Here is a 26,700-nt window from a genome sequence, read left to right as displayed (position 1 = left end):
CTTAGAATAAGTAATTAAGACAGTGATTCTCAACCCTGGCTGCATAAAAGAATCCCAGGCATCAGCATTTTTAATTTCCCCAAGTGAATCCAAGTCAAGGTTGAGAACCACTGATATAAAAGGAATCAGAAAGGGAAACTGAGTTAGAAGAGTATTTTGATGGTCTAAGTTAGAAATAATAAAGACTTCTAATAATAATTAGAAAATAAGCAGTGAGATATCTAGAAGTGGAAACTACAGGACTTCTTTCCCATTCAAGGGAGAAAAATGAAGCAAAAATACCATCTTAAAAGTGGTATTTGTAACCTTGAAACTGGATGAGGTTGTCATTGAGGAGAACCAGGTAGAAATCTGAGAGTTATCCACATTTATGGGTGGAAGGCTTTAAAAACAGCAGGAATACTGAGGAGAATGATTTGACTGTGGTGTCAGAAGCTGTGGACTGAGAATTTTCAAGTGGGATACATGAGTATCTCAAGAGCAATTAAGAACAATATAGTGATATAAAAGTATAGGAAGCTTCAGAAATGTTTTCAAACTTACTACTTTTTTGGAAATGTTTTTTCAAATGTATGCTTATTGGGTATCTTCAAAGTTGTATTTTGTAAAGGTACAGCTTTACAAAGTTGTAGTCTTTGGATCCACCAAAGGCAACCAGACTTATGAAACTGAAAATAGACTTATGAAACCAGACTTATGAAACAGGAAACAGGTTGTAGTCCCAGCTGTACCCCTTCTAGCCTGTCAGCCTTGGGTAAGCCGCTTGCCCAGTTCTCATTTTCCTAATCTGATAAATGGGGATGACAGTGTGTGCCCTGCCTACTGCAAAGTTTATTGTTCCCTTTGAGTTAGATAGCAAATGTGAAAATGTGTTTTAAAATATATAGAGAAGTATACAAATAATGTATTGTAGTAGTAGCCTTTTTTGCTGATGTTCACAAGCTCGTTAGTATTGAGATGCTTTGGATACTTTGTATTCCTGGTGAAGAGGTAGCATAACACGGTGTAATCCTTTCTTGAGGGAGCTCACCATCCTACAGGGAAGACAGGATATACATCAGGGTATACATCGTGTAAAGGCAGAAATTGTATTGCTAACATATTCTTAGTGATTGAAACCTGGTAGGCTCTCCTAATATTGATGGGATAGTATAATACAAGATAAAAAGTCATATAAGCAAAATGCAGTGGCAATTGTGAGAGAGATTCTAAACCTGGCACATTGCCTGGATCATAGTAATAGACAAATATATGATGAATTAATGCATAATGGTTGGAGGAGGGGTGCCATGCCCCAGAAAGCTACTTTGGTTAGCCTGTAGCAAGAGGAGTTGAAATCATATCCAGTGCAAAACTTAGAATTAGCAGCAAAGGAAAAAAATAGTTTTTAAATCTAGAAGACTCTAAATTACTCAAAGCCAAGTCCATGAAAATCAGAGAAAATGGTGAGTGTCAGAGGAAATGCCCTCTGAAATGGTGGTATACCCAAGCTGATCATTTATTCACTGTTTTGGTTACAATTGCATCTCACACAAGAGCAAGGTGTTGCTTATATTCAGATGTGTACCAGTAATACATGTACTGCAATGTTCTGCTTTAAATGTGGCAAGTGAAAGGACTCTGACCATGTCGTCTTCTATCTGTAGGAATAGATAATCTCTATGAGAGGGCGCTTCACATCCGCAAACTCCTCCTGACTTTGCCCAGGTCCATCCTTATAGTGATGAGGTACCTCTTTGCCTTCCTCAATCAGTAAGTACCTGAATGCTCTGACAAAAGACCCATCTGAATTCTGTCTTTATTCTTGGATCCTGTAAAGTGTACATCGGGTTCCATTTATCAGTAGAGTCAAAGAGAAAAATGATTGAATATAGACTGTGAAGGTACATTTTTCCAGCAAATCAAGGTCATCGATAGATGAAAGCCCTACCCTAGATGTAGAAACTGTGACCACAAATGCAAAAATATTTAAATATTACTAAAAAAAAAAAAAAAAACACTTTTAAATAGAAAGTGTTATTCAGTGTTTTTCCAGCTTCCATCCAAAACTGTCATGAATGTTTTTGTCAAAATGATGTAAATTGGCTGTTCATTGTGGAAAATTTTTGTGATTTTTAATGTTGTAGTTGGGGATGGAAGACAATCGGGGATGGGAATTGTACACAGATCCAAAAAAGAATTTCTGCAAATTCACTGTAATGAGACCTTATCAAGAAAAAAATACTTCAAAACGTTCTCTTAAACAAAGTAACAAATCTTTTAAATTACTACATTATTTTCAAAGAACTGTATTCTTTTAATTTCAGCCACGCTACTTCCTGCTGTTTGGGTTCTGTTATAAGAACAGCCTCCCCACGTCCCATCTAAGAGTCCCCTTGCTGTAACATTTCAGTTAAGCAGTTGGAAATAAAGAAATGCAGGGGGAATCAATTTATTGAATAAACTTGGGGAAATGCCTTCTCTTGCTAGCATGGATTTTCCTTTCCTAAAATACGGGTATTTTCTTTTCTCTATTACATGGGACATTTGGAGTTCTCAAAAGCCGTGGTGATTTATTACAATCCCACAGACTAGTCCTGAAACATACCCACTCAGCTTGACCCCAAGAGCCAAGTATACAATAGGGAAATGTTGGCAGAGAACCATACAGAACGAGACTCTACTGCTGACCTGTGGTGCCTAAAATATTCACAAATGACCGTAGGAACCCATTTGTACATTAATCACCACTGGAAATAAGCAGTATCTAGAGAGATGGGTTTAAACTATGTTTCAGCTAGACTCTGTACATTTTTACCTTTAAATAAACACAGTCACCCAGGCAGTTTTAAAAATCCAGAGGCTTGCTTGTCGCCCACACCACCACCACCGTCCCCCAGGATGGAGTACCTTGCCTTCCTGTTGGCTGTCTCTATACCATTTCTACCAAATCGTCCTAACACACCCGAACAAAATTCACTGTGAACTAATAATTTGTAATGGACTAGGAAAGCAGTCTGTTAATTAAGAAAGTTCTAAAACCTGAACCTAACTCATCATGCCTGGTAAATGCACCATGGGCATTGCCGGCATTGCTTCCAGTGGTTCTGCCCAGAGGCCCCCTGGCTGGTTGCACCTGCCTTCATGCAGACAAAAGGGCCCAACCTCTAGGGCAGGATGCTTGGGATGCGGATTATGAAAAGAGAGATTCACTATAATTTTTTGCTGCAAAATCAAAACCTGGAAATAACATTTCTACATCAAGTTTTTGTTTGCAAGTCAGCACTAACGATTCAGAAAGATTAACCGTGACTCTCTCCACTGAGCTGAAGTATGTCTTTTGGAAATTAGGCCGTTCTTATTCGGAATCTCCACTTTCAAGATTCATTTGTTTTCAGGATGATCTGAAACATGATCATTTACTATTATTGTGATTTTTTTTAGAAATATTGTATGTTTGAGAAATAGCAGAAGGGAAAGACATATTAGCTCTGGAAATTATGCTTTTGTATTTTCTACTGTCTAGACTATCTTATTTCCAAAAAAATGGTAAAGTATCATGTCATATGGTATCTCAATTTCTGTGTCTGTCATCATCTCACAAAGGTTACTGAGGCTCCTTTTTCTCCTTCCATTTGTCATATGTTCAGCTGGATTTTACATTTCCTTTCAAGACTGACATTCTACACACTGAAAGATAACATATCTAAATTCTCCCTAGAACAGGGACCACAGCAATAAAGAGCTGGCTTATTTTGTGTCACTGTGAAAATATTTCACAAATACCTGTTGAGTAGAATGTAGAAATTGGTACTAGACAATTGGAAATCTCCCCGACAGTTTCCAACCTTTGCATGGAATGAGAATTGAGGATTCCTTTCCCCTTTTCATGTATTTATAATGGCTTTTGTGACACTGGTTGTCATCTACTGTTGATTTTCTGACACAAAAGCAAATTATAAAGCCTGGAGTTATTTGCTCCTATTAGTAGTTACAAAGAAAAGGTTCTTTTTTCTCTTCTAGGCTTTCCCCAAGATTTATAGGAGAAAACTAACAATCTGAGATATATTTGAGTGGAGGGAGAACCATTTTAAAGACATCCATAAAGCTTGATGGAAATCCTTACTCTGTATCCCAAATTTACTTGAGGAGCATTTAGAGCCTGACCATCACATTTACAAATAAAACTCATTTACGTGATCCTGGTCTCCACTGTAGTGAATATTGTATTAAACCCCCTCCTGATTTTGAAAAATGCTACTTAAGTAAGCAAATAGGATTTAGAGTCCCCTCTCAATTTCTACTTAGTTAAGATCTTAAGTCATTTCACTTTCTTTGGAGTTTGCTGAGCCAACTTAAAGTTGAAGAAGCTTATTATTAAACATTTATATCCTTTTTTTCTTTGTTCTTTTATAACTCCTTTCTTGTTTCCTTTTGTAGTCTATCACAGTACAGCGATGAGAATATGATGGACCCTTATAACCTGGCCATTTGCTTTGGCCCAACATTGATGCCTGTCCCAGAAGTACAGGATCAAGTGTCTTGCCAGGCACATGTGAATGAAATTATCAAAACCATCATCATACATCATGAGACTATTTTCCCAGATGCTAAAGAGCTGGATGGCCCTGTTTATGAGAAATGTATGGCTGGAGATGACTACTGGTAAGTCTAAGAGTTTTAGTCCTCCTCTCCCACCAAAAATTATGGAAATGTAGCCATCAATTTAATTAAGAGAGAGTTTCCCATAAGCTACCAATGCTTCCAACTTCAAAGAAAAGGAAGAAGCAGACACTTGAGATAAATTTTAAAATACTAAGACCCATGGAAACTCCTATTTATCCCTCTATTTTCTCAAAGGACTATATCTTTTAGATAAATCGACCCTATCTTGGTTTTTTTTTTAAAGAAAAAGGGTTTTGATGTTATATACCCTTTCTCACTACGTTAAACCATTACATTAAACCAAGAAAAGATAACAGATTGAATTGACATTTTATTTTTCAGTCTAAATTAAAGTTTTTTATTTCACATAAAGTATTTTTAAATTCTCATTTTAAAGGAGCCCTGTCAACCAAATGTATTTTCATTCTTAATTTATTTTCATTTTCTCTCTTACTAATGAATATAATTCTAACTATAATAGTAAAGGTCATTTTGAGCAAGTTTATTATATTGTTGTGATATATATACATTGTTGGGATAAAAATTTTTAGCATGGTAGTATTGCCTCCCATTCCATCCATGTTGCTACAAATGACAGGAGCTCATTCTTTTTTGTGGCTGAATAATATTCCATTGTGTAGTACTACCATAATTTATTTAATCCATGCATTCACTGATATACACTTGGTTGTTTTCACATCTTAGCTATTGTGACAAATGCTGCAATAAATATGGGAATGCAGATATCTCTTGAATATACTGATTTTTTTTCTTTTGGATATATACCTAGCAGTGAAGGTCATTATGTTAAGTGAAATAAGCCACGCAAGAAGGACAAATATCACATGTTCATACTCATATGTGGAGCAAAAATAAGTGGATCTCATAGAGGTAGAGAATAGAATGGTGATTACCAGAGGATAGGAAGGGAAGGGGAATGGAGGGGATGAAGAGACGTTGGTTAAGGGCTATGAAAATACAGATAGGGAATAAGTTGGGTACAGTGGCTTGTACCTGTAGGCCCAGATACTTCGGAAGCTGAGGCTGGAAAATCATTTGATCCTAGGAGTTTGAGGCTGCAGCAAGGTCTGATCACACCACTGCATTCCAGGCTGAGGAAGAAAACAAGATCCTGTCTCTTAAAAAAAGAAAAAAAAAAAAGACTGGGTACAGTGGCTCATGCCCATAATCCCAGCACTTCGGGAGGCCGAGGCAGGCAGATCACTTGAGGTCAGGAGTTCGAGACGAGCCTGGCCAACATGGTGAAACCTCATCTCTAATAAAAATACAAAAATTAACTGGACATGGTGGTGTGGGCCTATAGTCCCAACTACTCTGGAGGCTGAATCAGGGGAATAGCTTGAACCTGGGAGGCGGAGATTGCAATGAGCTGAGATCATGCCACTGCACTCCAGCCTGGGCAGCAGAGCAAGACTCTGTCTCAAAAAAATAAAAAGAATTAGAATAAGTTTAGTATTCAGTACAGTAGAAAAATTGTAGCTAACAATAATGTATTATAATTAAAACAGAAGAATTGTAAGTTTCCCAACATGAAGAAAAAATAAATGTGTGAGGTGATGGATATCCCAGTTACCCAGATTTGATCATTACACATTGTATATGGGTATCGAAATATCACACGTACCCCTCAAATATGTACAACTATTATATATCAATTAAAAAACAGCAAAGAAAGAAACTTCAATTTCTTGAACCTCTATTACATGTCAGCTGCTTGGTGCACATGTTCTCTTTTATTTATCATGACCACTGTACCAAGTAAGTTAAGAAAGGCCAAAGAGCCTGTCCAGTGATTAGTAGTAAATCAAAGTTAGGTGTGTGTGATTCCAAAGCACACGTGAGTCTTCCCACTCAGCAGCCTCCCTGCCCACCTCAGAAACTGCCCTGTGCAACTAGGATTCAAGAGCAGGTGGAAATGGGTTTGTCTAAATCCCTTGTTCTGGACCCTGCTCACAACACTTTCCCACCTCCCCCAAGTAACTGGGATTACAGGTGCCCCCCACCACACCCAGCTAATTTTTGTATTTTTAATCGAGACGGGGTTTCACCACGTTGGCTAGGCTGGTCTCAAACTCCTGACCTCAGGTGATCCACCCACCTCAGCCTCCCAAAATGCTGGGATTACAGGCATGTGCCACTGTACCTGGCCTTTCTTTCCCATTTTCTTACCAAAGATAAAGGAGAAGTGGAATGAGTCACTGAAAGATAATTAAATAACTGAAAGTACTTTTTTTTTTTTAACTTGAATCATAGTATGGTCATATGCCTTAAGAAAACTGAGTTGGGGCCGGGCACGGTGGCTCACGCCTGTAATCCCAGCACTTTGGGAGGCCGAGGTGGGTGGATCACGAGGTCAAGAGGTCGAGACCAACCTGGTCAACATGGTGAAACCCCGTCTCTACTAAAAATACAAAAAACTTAGCTGGGCATGGTGGCGCGTACCTGTAATCCCAGCTACTCGGGAGGCTGAGGCAGGAGAATTGCCTGAACCCAGGAGGCAGAGGTTGCCATGAGCTGAGACGCGCCATTGCACTCCAGCCTGGGTAACAAGAGCAAAACTCGGTCTCAAAAAAAAAAAGAAAACTGAGTTGACCATTTCCAGAAGTACTGTTTTCTGAATTAAGAATGAAACATACTAGATTCCAGTTCTGTAGTATATTCACCAACTTTACCATGAAGTTCAATTCAAAATATTTACTTGAGTAATTACTATGGGCAAGATACTAACAGCTTGGCTCTGGGAAGGTAAATGAATTCAACTTAACCCTGCTGAGATACGTAATTTTATTTTCTTCGTTGTATTTATTTTAAAGCCAGTGCCAAAGGTATGGTTAGCTTTTTTTTTTAGATGGAGTATCGCTCTGTCACCAGGCTGGAACACCACAGTGCAATCTCTACACACTGCAACGTCTGCCTACCGGGTTCAAGCAATTCTCCTGCCTCAGGCTCCCAGGTAGCTGGAATTACAGGCGTCCACCACCACGCCCAGCTAATTATTGTATTTTTAGTGGAGACGGTTTCACCATGTTGGCCAGGCTGGTCTCCAGCTCCTGACCTCAGGTGATCTGCCCACCTTAGCCTCCCAAAGTGCTGGGATTATAGGCGTGAGCCACTGTGCCTGGCCTAGTTAGCATTTTTAAATATTAGGGCTATGTCAGTAAGCTCTGCTGTCTTGTTCATTTTATAAAAAGAGCAAGTTTGTAGACGACTGGTCAATATTATTTGATGTATTATATTCTGGGACATTTTGTGATGCCAGAGTGTAGGTTCCTGTGATAATCTTGCAGCCAGTAACGTGTGCTTGACTGTGTCCATCTTTCTAAACTGGTGTTTTCTGTGGGTATTGCTCATTTTAAACAGAAAGTCAATAGTGTAGTAGTTATACTTGTCCCCCAACATTACATCAGAAATGTAAATGGGCTTTTACAGTAATATTAGGTTTATATTTGTGGCCCATGTATTCCATTTATCAGCACGCATTTGAGGAGAGGTAGTGACAGTGTTAAGGGATAAGTTTGAAAAGAGGATAAACTTGTGATTCTCATACACATATACAATGAGCATGTGTCAAGAAAAGATGGTAAATATCCCACAACCAGTTCAAAGGAGACATCAATAACAATAATGTATTGTATATTTCAACCACCAGTTTCTGCGTAGTAAAGGAATAGCAAAATGAATTTGCAAAAACTGGTCTATCCATAGGGCAATAATCATATTCTGCCAAAATTTGTAATTTGTATTTCTATGGATAAGAATTACTTACAAAGCTATCCATTTTCTACAAGTGAACTCGTCTTTATAGGGTTGTAAAATAACCTAGTCAAAGATGAATGCATGGATATAATATATACTCCCATAGGACAACATAATCAATGGAGACACCGGGATTCCATTGACAGACTATCCAATAACTCTTTTGCCCTTATAGAGTCTTACAGTTTTCATTATAGTAGCAATGGTTCATTATTAAATTTCTCTCTGGCCAGGCATGGTGGCTCATGCCTGTAATCCTAGCACTTTGGGAGGCTGAAGCAGGAGGATCGCTTAAGCCCAGGAGTTTGAGACCAGCCCAGGCAAAATAATGAGACCCTCATCTTTACAAAAAATTTAAAAATTAGCCAGGTGTGGGGTGCACACCTATCGTCCCAACTACTTGAGAGGCTGAGGTGGGAGGATCACTTGAGTCTGGGAGGCAGAGGTTGCAGTGAGCCAAGATCGCATTGCTACACTCCAGCCTAGGCAGCATTACAAGACCCTGTCTCAAAAAATTTTTGTCTGTTTTAATTTCATATGAATTTCCATTTGTATTTTACAGCGACAGCCCATACAGTGAGCACGGTACATTGGAGGAAGTGGACCAAGATGCTGGTACAGAGCCCCACACAAGCGAAGATGGTATGCCCCGCCCTTATGCTATTAAAAAACCAGTCTTTATATCCCCATTGTAAACAATTGCTTGTATTAAAATTTTAGAGGCAAAGCACAGTGGCTCCCACCTATAATCCCAGCACTTTGGCAGGCCAAGGTGGGAGGATCACTTGAGCCCAGGAGTTCAGCACCAACCTGTGCAACATAGTGAGAGCCCATCTCTACAAAAAAAATTAGCCAGGCATGGTGATATGCACCTGTAGTCTCAGCTATGCAGGAGAGTGAGGTGGGAGGATTGTATGAGCCCAGGAGTGTGAGGCTATAGTGAACTAGGATAGCAACACTGCACTCCAGCCTGAGCAACAGAATAGACTCCGTCAAAAAAAAAAAAAAAACCAACAACTAGTAGATACAAAAGCATTTATAAAGTATGTGTAAGGTATAAAAAATAACTTTACAATGAAAACCAGTGGAACCACCACCAAGCTTAAGAAAAAAGACATATTATTTCCTTTGCACGTCCCTGATCTGACTGCCTTACCCCTCAGGAATAACCACTATGTTTGTGTTTTTAAACAGTTTCTTCTTTCCTTTTCTGTTTTCTTAAACCTTTTATAAATGGGATTATACTGTATCTATTTTTTGTGAGTTTTCTTCTACTCAGTATTATGTTCCTGATGTTCATCTGTACAGTTGCATGCAGTTTGAATTATTTTACCACTTTATAATATTCCATTGTATGTATCTATCTCATTTTGATGAATATATGAGGTATTTTCTACTCATTGCTGTTAAGAACAGTGCTACTATGCACTGTTATGAACATTTTGAACATGTCTCCTACTGAAAATGTACAGGAGTTTCTCTAGGACGTATGCCTAGGAGTAACTGTGTCTTCAGCTTTACACTGTCAAACCATTTTTATGAAGACAGTTGCTCCTTAGAGCTCCTGAGAGACGTGGGGATGCCACGCCATGGGCAGCCACCTGGGGAAGCACCAGGTCTGTCGGGAAGCAGAGGGAAAGTGAAGACCTTGGTGTGCTTTCCACAGGAAGGAATGGGTATGGCAAGGTAAGCAGCTTTACGGTTGGCTAGTAGGAGTAATTTCAGCAGGCTGTGGGACATTAGGAGCTGTTCCAAGTTGTCTGGTACCTGGCCCTGGGGTGCTGAGAACAGGGCAACAGTGGCCTGGAGTGGGAGAGCCTGATCATCAGGGTGGTGGGGTGTTGGCTCCAACTGGCAGGTTGGTGTTTAAAAAGCTTGCTCGTGGGTGAGTTGTTTACTATCTCCAGAAATTGGCTAACCCTAAAGAGACTGTCCCCCCAAGGTCAGAAAGGCCCCAGATGTCAGAATACAAAATATAAAAGACATGGTTAATAATGTGTTTATGTATCTTTTGTGAAATTCCTATCAAGTCTTCCGCCCATTTTTCTATTGAGTTCTCTGGGCTCTTTATATTTGGTTCACTTGGTTTGGTTTTAGTTGTTTTTTTATTATTTGATTTGTAAGAGTTCTTTGTGGGTCTATATCAGGTCCTTTATTGGGTATATGCTTTGCAGATATCTTCCCCTACACTGTAGCTTTGCTTTTCAAATGCTTATTATGTCTTTTGCTAAACAGAAGATCTTAAAGTAGTTACATTTTCCAATCTTTTCCTTCATGATTATTTTACTTAGCATCTCCTTTAAGAAATCCTTCTGTGTCTTGAGGTAATGATAAATAATTCTCCCATATTCTCTTTATTTATTTTGGTAAGAACACTTAAGTGTACAGTACCTAATTCTCTCATATTCTTTTATTTTATTTTGGTAAAAACACTTAAGTGTAGAGTACCTTCATGTTGACCATAGGTACAGTGTCATACAGCAGGTCTCTATAGCTTGTTCACCTTGCTTGACCGAAATTTTATTCCCACTTGTTAGTAACTTCCCATTTCCCTCTCCCCCGAGCCTCTGGCAACCACCATTCCACCCTTTGGTTCTATGAATTTAGCTCTTTTAGATAACTCATTATAAGTGAACTTATGTAGTATTTGTCTTTCTGTGTCTGGCTTATTTCACTTAGCAAAACGTCCTCCAGGTTCATCCATGCTGTTACATATGTCAGGATGTCCTTCTTGTTATAATCTGAATAGTATGCCATTGTATTTATACATATTTTCTTTATCCATTCATCTGTCCATGGTCATTTAGATCGTTTCTACATCTTGACTATTGTGAATAGTGCTCAAATGAGCATAGGAGTGTTAATATCTCTTGAAGATCCCAATTTCAGTTATTTTGGATAAATACCCAGAAGTGGGATAGTTGTGTCACATGGTAGTTGTATTTTTAAGTGTTTGAGGAATCTCTATACCATTTTCTAAAGCAGCTGTGCCATTTTGCATTCCCACCAGCAGTGTACAAAGGTTTCAGTTTCTCCACACCCTTGGTAATCCTTATCTTTTTTTTAATTTTTGTTTTTTTGTTTTTGAGACAGGGTCTCATTCTGTCACCCAGGCTGGAGTGCAGTGGCATGATCTTGGCTCACTGCAGCCTTGACTTCCCAGGATCCAGTGATCCTCCCACCTCAGCCTCCCAAGTAGCTGGGACTAGAGGCACATTTTACCATGCCCAGCTAATTTTTTGTAGAGGTGGGGTTTTGCCATGTTCCCCAGGCTGGTCTTGAACTCCTGAGCTCAAGCCATTTACCTGCCTTGGCCTCACAAAGTGCTGAGATTATAGGCATGAGCCACTGCGTCCAACCAGCACTTGTTATCTTTTGTTTTGTTTATTTCCTAACATGGTGGAATAACCTCATTTTTGGTTTTGATTTGCATTCTCCTGATGATTAGTGATGTTCAGCATTTTTAAATATACCTGTTGGCTGGATGTCTTTTTTGGTGCTGTATTCTTTTCATTCATTCATTCATGTATTATTTACTTATCAGGCTGGGTGCAATTTGTAGGTCTTCTTTGGTGCCATATTCTTTTATTTTACTTACTTACTTACTTATTTATTTGAGATGGAGTCTGTCTGTGGGATATAGTGGCATGATCTTGGCTCACTGCAACCTCCACCTCATGGCTTCAAGCGATTCTCCTGCCTCAGCCTCCCGAGTAGCAGGGACTACAGGCATGGCTAATTTTTGCATTTTTAGTAGAGACAGCATTTCACCATGTTGGCCAGGCTGGTCTCGTACTCCTGACTCAAGTGATCCACCCTCCTCAGCCTCCGAAAGTGCTGGGATTACAGGCATAAGACATTGCATCCAGCCCCATATTATTTTAAATCCTTTAAGGTTTTGATTTTCACACATAGGTCTTTATTCCACCAGCAGTTTATCTGGGGTTATGATGTAAGGTAGAGATCCATTCCCTTTTTCTTTATATGGATACATAATTGTCACAATTATCTCAGCATTAATTGTCCTTTGTCCACTGCTCTACATCTTTGTCATAAATGAAGTATCTTCTTTGTTTGAATTTCCTCCTGGCCTCTCTACTGGTCTATGTGTCTGTCCCTATATCACTGTCCTAAATTTTGATACCTTTTAATAAATCTTAATAGTTCATAAAGCAACACGTCTGCTTTGTAGTAATTCTTGGCCCTTTGCAATTCCACTTAAATTTCAGACTCAGTTTTCCAAGTTCTTCTGATAAACAAAACTCTCTAAAGCCCAACTGGCATTTTGATTGCCCTTGCACAAATTCTACACATATTAATATGGAGAGAATTGATAACTTTACAATATTCAATATTCCAGTTCATGCACATATTTCCAGTTAGTTAATATCTCCAAATAAATTTTTATTCTTTCTCTATAGAGATTTTTTTCATTTTCCAACCTAAGTTTAATTACTTTTTAATGTAAACATTTAAAGCTGTCAGTTTTCTCTAGTACTTCTTCAGCTATATGCACAAATTCTTTTCAGCTGTAACTAATCTGCTTTAAGCATATCCATTCATTAAAGTTTTATTTTAAAATATTTTTCTTTTTTTTTTTTTTTTGAGATGGAGTTTTGCTCTTTTTGACCAGGCTGGAGTGCGATGGCACGATCTCAGCTCACTGCAACCTCCATCTCCCAGGTTAAAGTGATTCTCCTGCCTCAGCCTCCCAAGTAGCTGGGATTACAGGTGTGCCCCACCATGCCCAGCTAGTTTTGATATTTTTAGTAGAGGTGGTGTTTCACCATGTTGGCCAGGCTGGTCTCAAACGCCTAACCTCAGGTGATCTATCTACCTCAGTCTCCCAAAGTGCTGGGATTATAGGTGTGAGCCACAGTGCCCAGCCTTTAAATATTATTTCTTTCTATAAGTGTATTTAGTGTGCTTTTATATCTGCTGCTTGATGATTTTTTCTAGTCTCTTGCTGTTTATTCATCAGTGCTTCCTATCAGAATATGTGTCTGATAATTTTCATATGTCTTCCCAAATTTGTTTTGTTGGCTCTCACTCATTGAGTCTTATTTGCCACTGTGTTTGTAAATTTTGTATAGATTTCTTGGAACTTTAGGCTCAGTAGAAGGTAGATTCTTCCAGAGAAGGTTTTCATGTATTTCTGCCTGGGTTACAACCAGCCTGACAACACTGAATTTTTAGCTTGAAGTTTTTCAAACCACCCAAGTAGTGTGAATTTAAACTGCAAACCTACCTGAGACCTGGAATGTGGACGGGATTCTCAGTTGATTTGTGTCAAGGCTTAAGATAGATTATTTGCTATCTATCTTAAACCTTGACACAAATCATCTGAGGGTGGAGAGCGGGGGAGAGGGTTACCATCTATGGAGAGGTATTGAAAGCTAAAAGGGGAAAAGATTTCTAGAACTAGATGTTCTAGAACTAGAAGTATTTTAGAAAGTTCTAGAATGCTGGCTGGGTGCAGTGGCTCACACCTATAATCCCAGCACTTTGGGAGGCCGAGGTGGGTGGATCACAAGGTCAAGAGATCAAAACCATCCTGGTCAACAAGGTGAAACACCATCTCTACTAAAAATACAAAAAATTAGCTGGACATGGTGGTGCATTCCTGTAGTCCCAAATACTCGGGAGGCTGAGGCAGGAGAATTGCTTGAACCCAGGAGGTGGAAGTTGCGGTAAGTGGAGATTGCGCCATTGCACTCCAGCCTGGGTAACAAGAGCAAAACTCCGTCTCAAAAAAAAAAAAGAAAGAAAGTTTTAGAACACTAGAGTGAAGTTCACTATGAAACTGAGGGTGTAATTCTCTGGGGCTGAAGAGGGCAAGAGGCTTATATTCCTAACACTGAGCAAGCCCTGGACTTAATCACCTGTGACAAAAATTTTAAAAGCTTAAGGTGACCAGGGTAGAGAAATGCCCGCAAGGTAAAATCCAACTCATGTTCTAACGTTCTGCTTACCTCTCTGGGTTCCCACGTTTGTTGCATTTTGGTCTTTAGTATTCTTTACTGTTTTGATAGCTTATTAATGTAATTACAAAGGTTGGTTGTTTCCTTTTTAATCCAGCATTTTTGGATGATTCTAGCAGGAGGGTAATTAAGGTATCTAGTGTCCACTATCTGCTAAAAAAAAAAAGCAAGTTTTTTTGTGTCTTGTGTGTGTATAAGAGAGAGAGAAACAGGGTTTCACTCTGTTGCCCAGGCTGGAGTACAGTAGCACAATCTTGGCTCACTGCAGCCTCAACCTCCTGGGGCCAAGCAGTCCTCCCACCTCAGCCTCCTGAGTAGCTGGAACCCAGGCGTGCATCACCATGCCCAGCTAATTTTCGTATTTTTTGTAGAGATAGGGTTTTCCTATGTTGCCTAGGCTGATCTCAAACTCCTGGGCTCAGATGATCCTCCTGAGCTCCAATGATCCTCCTGAGATCCAAAGTGCTGGTATTAGAGGCATGAGCAACCCACACCTGCCTTCTTTGTGTCTTTAAAAGTAAAATCAGTTGACATTTTCTGAACTTAAGTTATAAGATAGCCTTCTATTTCTGTGATGTTGCTCTTTTTCTTTTTTTTCTTTAAAGACTGGGCCTTACTCTGTTGGCCAGGGTGGGTTTTGAACTCCTGGCCTCAAGCAGTCCTCCTTCCTTGGCCTCCCAAAGTGCTGGGATTACAGGTGGGAGCAACCAGGCCCAGCCTGTGATGTTGCTTTTGAAAATCTGAGTCCTACCTCTGCCACCACCCTTTCTTTTGAGTTTCTTTCTTTCTTTGCATGATTTATTTCTTTTTCACTCTGCCTTCTCTTAGGTGTTTCCCTGCTTTCCCCAGTAGCCAGAAAAGCCAGGACAAAGCCCAGCCATCTCTATTCCCAAACATGAATCTCGCCATCATGCCATCTGCCTTTTACCTCTTGACTATAAGAGAGCTTTGCCGAGTGCTCTGTTTAGATAACATTTTTATTATTTTTTTTGAAACAAGCAACAGGAGTATCAGACTCTGCTTATTTATTCAAATGTGGACAGGTTATGACAGGATTACCAGATAAATCAGCAGAAATCACCTGATTTTTCTGAAAAGAAAAACATTGCTTACAAAGAACAGATATTCTTACCCACAGCCAACCTCCAAAGTCCTGTAACTGAATTAACTAGAGTATCAATTATCCTTTTATTGCCCAGGTATTTTATTTTTTTTCTTTGTCATAGTATCACTAGAGAGAGCAGCTTTTGTTTCTGAAAGACAGGCTGTCACAGAACAAAACCATTCTCTGCAAGGACAGTGGGTAATAGATCTAGGAGGGAAAATGTCAGCAACAGCAAGGTCCCAAAGAGAAAGTATGATCACATTTTATATAACATTACAAAAAATGGAAATATAAGACCTGACAGCACCAGGCAGTCAGGAAATCAGCTGTACTGAATTGTCTTCCCTTTTGCACAAAATTATATTACCCAGGCAGGAAAACTAAATGATCATGTTGCACTCTCACTATTATTGTTATTGATAGCAGCAGTAGCAGCATTCTATGAAGTCTCTGCAGGACCGTAAAGTACTGTGAGGCTCTCTGTATGAAAGAGGCATAGTTTACAGTGCCCTGAGATTGATTTGCTCTGCAATGACCACACTGAGATGTGTGTAAATAGCTTATTGATTGACACTTGACTGTGAAATGGCTCTCACAGGAGTAGAAAGAGTAAAAATAATGAAATTGCTGAGAATTTCTAGTTGGTGTACTAAGATTGCCAATAAAATGTTCTGCTGATTTATCTGGTCATGCTGTCATAACCTGTCCACATTTGAATACATAAGAAGAGTCTGATAATCCTGTTGTTTAAATCCTTTAACAATTCAATATAACTTTTAGATTATATGTTAATATTCTGATATTCCCCCATATTATATTTTATGAAAACAACATGAATAGCAGCTTTATTAAACATCTATGTGTCTACTTCATAGAGGAGGGACTATAACTTTACATTGAAAAGGAATGAGCTTATTACAGTTCAAAACTTAAAGAATAAATTCTGGTTGACCTGAGATGACAGATGCCCAAATATGTGCCCCAGTTATTCCTGTGAAAAAGAAATAAACATCCCATGAAAGAATGAAGACGGCCGGGCGCGGTGGCTCACGCCTATAATCCCAGCACTTTGGGAGGCTGAGGCGGGTGGATCACGAGGTCAAGAGATTGAGACCATCCTGGTCAACAAGGTGAAACCCCGTCTCTACTAAAAATACAAAAATTGGCTGGGCATGGTGATGCGTGCCTGTAGTCCCAGCTACTCAGAAGGCTGAGGCAGGAGAATTGCTTGAACCCAGGAGGCGGAGGTTGCGGTGAGCCGAGATCGTGCCATTTCATTCCAGTCTGGGTAACAACAGCAAAACTCCGTCTCAAAAAAAAAAGAATGAAGACATGCTATTTTTTGTTTTTTTGAGACAGGGTCTCATTTTGTCACCTTTTCAATATGTTTGCTGGTTTTTATGCTTTTGCCTTCTATGTCCCTGAGAATTTTGAATTTATCGAATGAGAAAGAAGCCCAGCTGTCTAAGAATTTCTCTTGCAGTTATTACAAGTACAATGGCTATTGCAATAAACTTTGGGAAGAAGAAACTCTTTAAGTGGTAAAGTTGGCTACCAAGGGGAAATAGAAGACAGCTTCTTGGAGAATTTTTGAGATAGGCAGTTTTTAATCTCTTCTGTGTACACATACATCTAAAGTGTTTGGAAACAAATACGTGCTCAGTTTTTAGGAAATGATGTATTGTTCATTGTATAGGCATATTCCTATAAGCTTATGCCCCTTGCCTTGGCCCCTTTTTGTTCTGTTTATTATTGAAGAGAAGTTTACTCACCTTTGTTGATTACAGGGCTGAGGGTGAGGTATTTTTGGGAGAGGGGAGAAAAGATCATATGGCCTCAAATTGAAGAGCTTCTTGGAATAAGATAAATCACAGAGAAATACCTCTTTCAGGCAAGCAGCAGTTTGTCCTCCTGTTTGCCTTCAATATTTGTGGTCAGAATTACATCAGAGCTGAATTCCAATTCTAAGCCTAGCGTTTGATATCTTTTTTTTTCTAACTTATTATTTTGAAATCACCATAAATTCACAAGCTGTTGTAAAAAACAATATAGAGAGATCTCGTATACCTTCTGCCAGTTTCTGTCAATGGTGATATCTTACAAAACTGTAATATTATTTCATAAGCAGGAAACTGACAATGTTATAAACCATTCACTGTATAAGTGTTTCACCAGTTTTACATGCACTCCTTTCACCAGTTGTACATTTCACCACTTGCCATCTTTACATCTGCCATCATCTTTGTGTGTGTGTTTACTTACTTCTGTACAGTTTTATCACATGTATAGCTTTGTGTGACTACAACCCATAGTCAAGATAACACCATTACAAGGAACCCTTGTGCCACCCTCTATAGCCACGGCCACTTCCCTCTATTGCCTCCCCAACCCCAGCCTCTGGCAGCCATTAATATAGTCTCCATCTCTATAATTAGGTCATTTGAAGAATGCTATATAAATGGAATTGTATGGCATGTAACCTTTGAGATTGGCTTTTATCACTCGCCATCATTCCAATATCTTTTGATCTCAAGAAAAATAAAAATTTTGAATCTGTTTATTTCACTTGGATAGAGGGCAATGTAAGGTATGCTTGTTTCATGGTTAAGATCCAAAATTTGTTACTCATACCGGAGAAAAAAATTGGGATTACCGTAAGTATTAGCTTGAAGATTTGATACTGCCAAAGAGCATATGTGGAGATTAAATATATTCACATACTATGTGTATTGTGATTTTACTTGATTTTTTTTTAAGACAGAGTCTCACTCTGTTGCTCAGGCTGGAGTGCAGTAGCACAATCTCAGTTCACTGCAACCTCAACCTCTGAGGTTCAAGCAATTCTCCTGCCTCAGCCTCCAAGTAGCTAGGATTACAGTTTACACATCACCATGTGCAGCAAATTTTTTGTATTGTTAGTAGAGACGGGGTTTCGCCATGTTGGCCAGACTGGTCTCAAACTCCTGACCTCATGATCCACCAGCCTCAGACACCAAAAGTGCTGGGATTACAGGCGTGAGCCACCGCGCCCAGCTGATTTTTTTTTAATAAGCTGGTAAAGCATAAACTTCCTAATATTCTGACATGATTTTTTTTCATGTTACAAGGACATTCCATCAATGTCATCCATCAATGTCAAAATCATATTGAAGCAACTGTGGAGGATATTACAACTCGAGGAGAGATTTTATATGTCTTATTGCAAAGTTTAAAGTGTTTCTTATTTAACTGTCATTATATCTCTAGAAAGAGGATGTGGAAATGAAGCTCCAATATTCAGTTTTTCTTTGCCTGCAAAACTGACGACAGCAAAAGAATGTTTTTCTATATCTTTTTAAACAACCTCTATTTTCTCCTGCCTTGATGATTGTTGATGATTCTGTTCAGTGTGGATATTAAAATGGTCTTGATTATTTAAAGCCTCATACAGCCCTCACAGATAGGATACCATGCCTTCCTAATAACCCTGTTTCTCACTGTTTTCTGGTGTGTTCTTTGTAGAATGTGAGCCAATAGAAGCAATAGCCAAGTTTGACTATGTTGGGCGGTCTGCCAGAGAACTATCTTTCAAGAAGGGTGCCTCCCTGCTGCTGTATCACCGCGCATCTGAGGACTGGTGGGAAGGCAGGCACAACGGGATTGACGGGCTGGTGCCTCACCAGTATATAGTGGTGCAGGATATGTGAGTAGTCTCAATTTTGATTGCCTGAGTGATCCCAATAGAGAACTCCAGCCATTGTTCTTAAACTGACCTTAGTCTTGTGAGAAAGGAGCAGAAGGGATTAGAGAGATAAAACTTCAGAGCTGGGCACAGTTCTTCACCTTGCCAGTGGCTCTTTGCTAACAATAAGTCAGGACCAGGAGGTTTGGAGCAAGATCTAGCGGGAGACATCTTCTGAAGCGTTCAGATTCTTAGAAAAATAACCTGTGCAGAGAATGGTGTTAAGTGCCGAAGTGACATTGGTAATTCCAAAAACAACAGTGGTCGTCTCTTGATGTCTGTTTATCGTTCCAGTTCCAGATTCCCCAGAGGGAGGACACCGACCTAGAGTCAGAGGGGATCATCACTATGCTTTTATTTTTTTATTTTTTTTTCTGAGGATAAAGCTCTAATTTCAAAAGTAGTTAAAGGCCTAATTTCAGAAATGTTAAAATGTGTATCTCAGAAGCCATGAAATGTGTGTATATACCAACATGTAGTGATATATATCTGAACTTTCTACATATAAATATATTTCTATATAAAATAAATTTGCATAAATAGCAATACAGTCATGTACCACCCCATGACATTTTGAGCATCAGTGGTCTACGTATTTGATGGGGGTCCCATATGATTTAATATCCTATTTTTACTGTACCTTTTCTATATTTAGATATGTTTAGATACACAGATACTTGTTTACACAATTGTGTTACAACTGCCTGTAGTATTCAGTACAGTAACATGCTGTGCAGGTTTGTAGCCTAGGAGCAATAGGCTCTACCATATAGCCTAGGTGTGCATCTGGGTGTTCATAACTGCACTCTATGATGTTCCCATGATGACGAGATTGCTTGACAATGCATTTCTCAGAATGCATCCTCGTTATTAAGCAACATGTGACTGCAGTATAAATGCCGTACATATGTGTGTGCACACTCACAGATATGCATCCCAGGCATAGCATAGAAGGTGGGGAAGGATATTTCTTAAAATTCTAACAGTAGTTGTCTCTGGATGTTATATTATGGGGGATTATTTCCCTCTTTTTTATATAACTGAAATTGCTGATTTATCTGTAATGAAATTGTATTGCTTTTATAATGAAAAGAAAAAAAGTTATTTTAATAAAAGGAGGACTTTCATATACAAATGCTATCATGTAAATTTTTATCTCCGTTCATCTAGCAAAAGACCCTCATTCATGATTCTTACTGTTTCAGGGATGATACATTTTCAGACACTCTGAGCCAAAAAGCCGACAGTGAGGCCAGCAGTGGGCCAGTCACGGAAGACAAGTCCTCATCCAAGGACATGAACTCCCCGACAGACCGTCATCCTGATGGCTATTTAGCCAGGTAAGTGGAGCCTGGGAGTCAGGCCCCTAAACCTCCACTCCTCTCAGGGTCATGAGTAACCACTGCACCCTCAGCCTTGCAGGACCGCCCAGTGTGATAAGCTCTTCTATTTTCTTCCTGTTTCTATGAATGTCTAGGCAAAGAAAAAGAGGAGAGCCACCCCCTCCAGTAAGGCGTCCTGGCAGGACCAGTGATAGCCATTGCCCACTCCACCCTCCACATGCCCTTTCCAACTCCTCAGTTGACCTGGGGTCCCCGAGCCTGGCCAGTCACCCCCGCGGCCTGCTACAGAACCGTGGCCTCAACAATGACAGTCCTGAGCGGAGGCGCAGGCCTGGCCATGGCAGCCTGACCAACATCAGCCGGCATGACTCCCTCAAGAAGAACGACAGCCCTCCAATTAGAAGGTCCACGTCTTCAGGGCAATACACGGGCTTCAATGACCATAAGCCACTGGACCCAGAGACAATCGCTCAGGTATGCTCTTTATGTAATTATGCTTTTAATTACATATTACATTTTAAGTACCCAGGTGTGATGTAGGAAATGTGAAGGATTTACTTTATGTAGCCATATTTCTATATAGAACCAACTAAAGAAAACAGAAACAAAACCAGGTCATTCTTTAACTTAGGGCCTGGCTGTGCATCTTTTTTGAACAATTTGTTACTGGAAGAGCCCTAAGGTTCACTTTGGAAGGCTGGGCACAGTGGCTCACGCCTATAATCCTAGCACTTTGGGAGGCCAAGGTGGGCTGATCACCTGAGGTCTGGAGTTTGAGACCAGCCTGACCAACATGGAGAAACCCTGTCTCTACTAAAAATACAAAATTAGCCGGGTGTAGTGGTGCATGCCTGTAATCCCAGATACTCGGGAGGCTGAGGCAGGAGAATTGCTTGAACCTGGGAGGTGGAGGTTTCAGTGAGCCAAGATAACACCACTGCACTCCAGCCTGGGCAACAAGAGCAAAACTCCACCTCAAAAACAAAAAAACTTTGGAAAAGAAGACTGAGGAAGCAGTGGCCCTACCAGATCCTAAATGCATTCTAAAGCTAGTAAAACAGACAGATGGATGAAACAGAATGGAGAGCCCAGAAACAGAAAAATCTTAAAACAGTAGTCCCTCCTCATCAGCAGGGCATATGTTTCAAGACCCGCAGGGGATGCCTGAAACCACAGATAGTACAAACCCCTACTGTATATGATAAAGATGACACTTTCAACTTAGAAAAGATGGAAGACCTAATATATAATGTGATCAATAACAGATAGACATTTGAAGAACGAGTCTGGATGTTACATACTTCCTGAACACATTCAGGTCTTCACTTCCCAGCGGTGACTGCGGAAAGGGACTCGGTGGTTTTCTTCTAACAATTAAAATTGACAAAGTAAAAGGGAAACAATATGAATGAATTTGCCCATCATTCCACCATTTTGCCCTCTGGTTCTGGCTCCTTTTATAGCATAGGCCATAAGAAAATATGCTTATAGGCCTGGTGGGTAGCTTATATCTGTAATCCCAACACTTTAGGAGGCTGAGGCAAGAGGATTGCTTGAGCTCAAGAGTTTGAGACAAGCCTGCGCAATATAACAAAACCCTATCTCAACAACAACAACAAAAAATTAATTAGCTAGGTATATTAGAGTGCCCTAGAGGGACAGAATTAGTGTATATTTATACCCACACACACACACACAAAGGAGAATTTATTAAGTATTAACTCACAATCACAGGGTCCCATAGTAAACCATCTGCAAGCTGAGAAGCAAGAAGAGCCCGTCCGAGTTCCAAAATTGAAGAACTTGGAGTCTGATGTTCGAGTGCAGGAAGCATCCAGCATAGGAGAAAGATGTAGGCTGGAAGGCGAGGCCATTGTAACCTTTTCACATTCTTTTGCCTGCTTTATATTCACTGGCAGTTGATTAGATGGTACCCATCCAGATTAGGGGTAGGTCTGCCTTCCCCAGCCCACTGACTCAAATATTAATCTCCTTTGGCAACACCCTCACAAATACACCCAGGAGTAACACTTTGCATCCTTCAATCCAAGTTGACACTCAGTATTAACCATCGCACTAAGAGTGGTGGCGCGTGCCTGCAGTCCCAGGTACTTTGGAAGCTGAGGCAAGAGGATTGCTTGAGCCCAGGAGTTGCAGGCTGTAGTAAGGTATGATTGCACTACTGCACTCCAGCCAGTGTGACAGAGCAAGACCCTATCTCTAAATATATATATATTTATCTTTATAGCCAGTGACAAAAGAGGTGAATAGATTCAGGGTTTACCATTTGAATAATCTAAAGCAGCTTCCAGCTATCTCTGAAGTTTAAAAACTAAGTAGATTTCAAAAAAGAGTGAATGCAAAATGAATGAAACATGGAAAAGTATTAAAGATGGATTATTTATAATAAAAAGCACCCAAGGAACATGCCCTGATATGACAAATGTCCAAGCTATTTTGAGTGTCCTAACTAAAAAGAATTTTGGATAGCAGATTAGATTGTAAGAAGTTTAATGTGTTTTTTAAAAATTAAACCAATTCTAAGTATACAGCAACTTCTCAGCAAAAATCAAAAAGGCTTTGACGGTTTTATTTTTTTCTGTTTAAAGTACTATGCAAGGCCCCTTTGAGGCATATTTACAACCAGCAATATTTTACTATAATTGAATTTAATGATTTGAGGAATTCATAATATCACTGCTTATAATAAGCAGGTGAAACATAATTTGGGTTAGAGAGACAGGGATTTAGGTGCTTAGAGGTGGGAAGGCATATAAAGGTCTGTTAACCCTTTGACTTCAAGAATCAGGAAATTTTTTAAATTATAAATCATAAAAACAGGCTGGTCACGGTGGCTCATGCCTGTACTCCTAGCACTTTGGGAGGCTGAGGCTCATGGATTACTTGAAGTCAGGAGTTCAAGGCCAGCCTGGCCAACATAGTGATACCCCATCTCTACTAAAAATTTTTAAAAATTAGCTGAGTGTGATGGTCGGCACCTGTAATCCATGCTACTCGGGTGGCTGAGACACAAGAATCACTTGAACCCAGGAAGCAGAGGTTTCAGTGAGCCGAGATTGCAGTATTGCACTCCAGCCTAGGCGACAGAGTGAGACTCCACCTCAAAAAAAAAAAAAAGTAAATTATAAAAACAAAAACTCAACAGATAACTAGGCTCTCCACATGCCTCTGAAGTAAATACTTGTAAAAAAGCAAAAAAATCCATATGTTTAGCCACAAACGGAAATCACATATGAAAGTAATAACTTGAAAAGTGATGTCACCCTCATAAAATGGCTTCCAGATTTATTTTTTATCTTGCCATCTCTAGCCTTCACATTTTCCCATGGACAAGTGAGCATGCCATTATGGTGTTCAAAAAAATACAAATTATTTTATTAAACAAATTAATGGAATACCTGACAGAGATTTTTTAAAAGACTACCACATACATACATAATCATCATGTCTTGGTTTATTCATTATTGGAGACTGTGATTTAATATCAGATTATTCCTTTAGCAAATCTTTATTGAGCATTTACTGTATGCCAGGTCCCACACTAGCTTTTATGCAAACAAAGTTAACCAGTAGCCACAGCCTCAAAGTGCTCACATTCAATCTAGTCAAGGAAATGAATAGGGAAATCAGTTAACCATTAAACTATGCCATGAGGGTTATGCTCCAGCTGAGTGGGAGAAGCCCTGGGAATATGTAGGGAAGAGACATTTCAGTCAGAACAGGGCAGGGGTTCTCCACTCTAGCTCAAACAACAGTCTGCCTTTTTCATTTCTTTTTCTTTGTTTTGAGATGGAGCCTCACTCTGTAGCCCAGGCTGGAGTGCAGTAGTGCGACCTCAGCTCACTGCAACCTCCACCTCTCGGGTCCTGGTTCAAGCAATTCTCCTACCTCAGCCTCCCAAGTAGCTGGGATTACAGGCACGAGCTACCATGCCCAGCTAATTTTTGTATATTGTAGTAGAGACGGGGTTTCACCATGTTGGCCAGTCTGGTCTTGAAATCCTGACCTCGAGATCTACCCACCTTGGCCTCCCAAAGTGCTAGGATTACACGCATGAGCCACTACACCCAGCCTCCTTTTTCTTTTTAAATTGTGATTTAAAATAATAATAATAATTAAATAAAATTTACCACCTTAACCATTTTTAAATGTATAGTTCAGCAAAGTATATTCACATTGTTGTGAAACATCTCTTCAGAATGTTTTCATCTTACAAAACCAAAACTTGGTACATAAAAAACAACTCCCATTTCACCCTCCTCTAGTCCCTGGCAACCACCATTCTACTTTTTGTTTCTATGAATTTGACTCCTTTAGACACTACATATAGGTGGAATCATACAGTATTTGTATTTTTTGTGACTGGCTTATTTCATTCAGCGTAATGCCCTCAAGGTTTACACATGCTGTAGCATGTGATAGGACTTACTTCCTCTTTAAGGCTGAATGATATTCCTTTGTATGAATATATCGTATTTTGTTTATCCTTTCATTAATGGGGCACACTCTACCTTTTTGAAACAAATTTATTGTAACTCTCCCCCACCCCCCTTTTAATATCTGAAATAAATTGACCTTTTTTTTTTTTTTGAGACACTGTCACCCAGGCTGGCATGCAGTGGTGACATCTTGGCTCACTGCAACCTCTGCCTCCTGGGTTCAAGTGATTCTCCTGCCTCAGCCCTGCGAGGAGTTGGGCATGTGCCACCACACCTGTTCATCTGAAATAAATTGATTGATAATATATTTATTTTGAAAAAAATATATAAAGCTCTAATAGAATATAAAATAAAAATAAAGATAAATTGATATTAAAACAATTAAATGTATTGCAGTTAATTATTGACTAAGCTAGAAGACAAATTAAGTATTGACATGCTTTTGCCTATGTGGTAGTTTCCATAAATGCAATAATTAAAAATACATGTTGATATAGGAGTATTAATTGAGTTAACTCATATTCCATGAAAAGAGCATCCAATGGTGATAGCATTTCTCCAAAATGGTGAGCAACCCTTGGTCATACTATTCCAATCAAAACAAAAAATAACTTTCCTAAAACAAAGAATAACATTCCTAAAAAATTTAACGCCATCAAAAATATTTTGTGTTTATATGCTAGAAAAAGAGTTAGGTTCTAGACTCAGGTTATTAAGAAGAGAATTTTTATCTATATGAATGTCTGGAGGACATTCAAAAGTTGAACAAGGAGCAGGAAAATTCGTTGCATGTAAACTCACCAAGGCCCTTGCAAGATACCTAACATGTCTGGCCCTGCCCACCAACTGCCGATAATGCAATCTTGTTACTGTGACATTAAAAATCACACCATACACCATATTACAAAAATGCCCTTTATGAGACAGTACCACTTTCATTGAAATCCACTGGAAAATTGTATTGGGGAAGACTTAAGCTGAATTTCCAAGAACTTCTTGGAATTAGCCAAGTGTATAGTAAGTGCACAGAAATTTGTTGAATGAATAAATTAAGCCTATTGTTTTATTCCTATTGTATTTATTTCTTGAGAGAAATTATTGCAGTATCTAAATTTAAGCTTTTATCATAAAAACAGAAATGTGGCCAGGTGTGACTCATGCCTGTTCCCAACACTTTGGGAGGCCAAGGTGGGCAGATCATGAGGTCAGGAGTTCGAGACCAGCCTGGCCAACATGGTGAAACCCTGTCTCTACTAAAAATACAAAAATTAGCCAGGCATGGTGGCAGGCACCTGTAATCCCAACTACTTGGGAGGCTGAAGCAGGAGAATTGCTTGAACCCGGGAAGCAGAGGTTGCAGTGGGCCGAGATTTCACCACTGTACTCTAGCCTGGGTGACAGAGCAAGATTCTGTCTCAGGGGAAAAAAAAAGTTGAAAAAGTTTTCATAAACTTTTATCATAAATTGAAATAGAATTCTATAAGTCAGCATGCAGTCGTGGTGGCTTACACCTATAATCCCAGCACTTTAGGAGGCAGAGGCAGGAAGATTACTTGAGCCCAAGAGTTCAAGACCAACCTGGGCAACTAGCAAGACCCTGTCTCTACAAAAAGTTTAAAAATTACCCAGGTGCGGTAGCACACACCTGTGGTCCCAGCTACTCAAGAGG

At 39.5% G+C, this 26,700-nt stretch overlaps 1 protein-coding gene across 4 annotated transcripts in view; it reads left to right on the top strand.

Annotated features, from left to right (window-relative positions):
- Window positions 1–26,700, top strand: part of SRGAP1 (SLIT-ROBO Rho GTPase activating protein 1) — a 334,709-nt gene that overhangs the window by 302,166 nt on the left and 5,843 nt on the right. For all 4 annotated transcript variants that reach the window (XM_009004152.5, XM_002752697.6, XM_078336139.1 and 1 more), the window contains exons 16-21: window positions 1,647–1,752; window positions 4,420–4,644; window positions 8,984–9,063; window positions 19,009–19,189; window positions 20,434–20,568; window positions 20,706–21,045. In XM_009004152.5, coding sequence (XP_009002400.1) covers window positions 1,647–1,752; window positions 4,420–4,644; window positions 8,984–9,063; window positions 19,009–19,189; window positions 20,434–20,568; window positions 20,706–21,045 — 1,067 coding nt within the window. The remainder of the gene's footprint in view (window positions 1–1,646; window positions 1,753–4,419; window positions 4,645–8,983; window positions 9,064–19,008; window positions 19,190–20,433; window positions 20,569–20,705; window positions 21,046–26,700) is intronic.

Source organism: Callithrix jacchus, chromosome 9, assembly GCF_049354715.1.
Source record: "Callithrix jacchus isolate 240 chromosome 9, calJac240_pri, whole genome shotgun sequence".
In the NCBI taxonomy this organism is placed as follows: Eukaryota; Metazoa; Chordata; class Mammalia; order Primates; family Cebidae; genus Callithrix; species Callithrix jacchus.
This window is presented reverse-complemented; position numbering and strand designations above follow the sequence as displayed.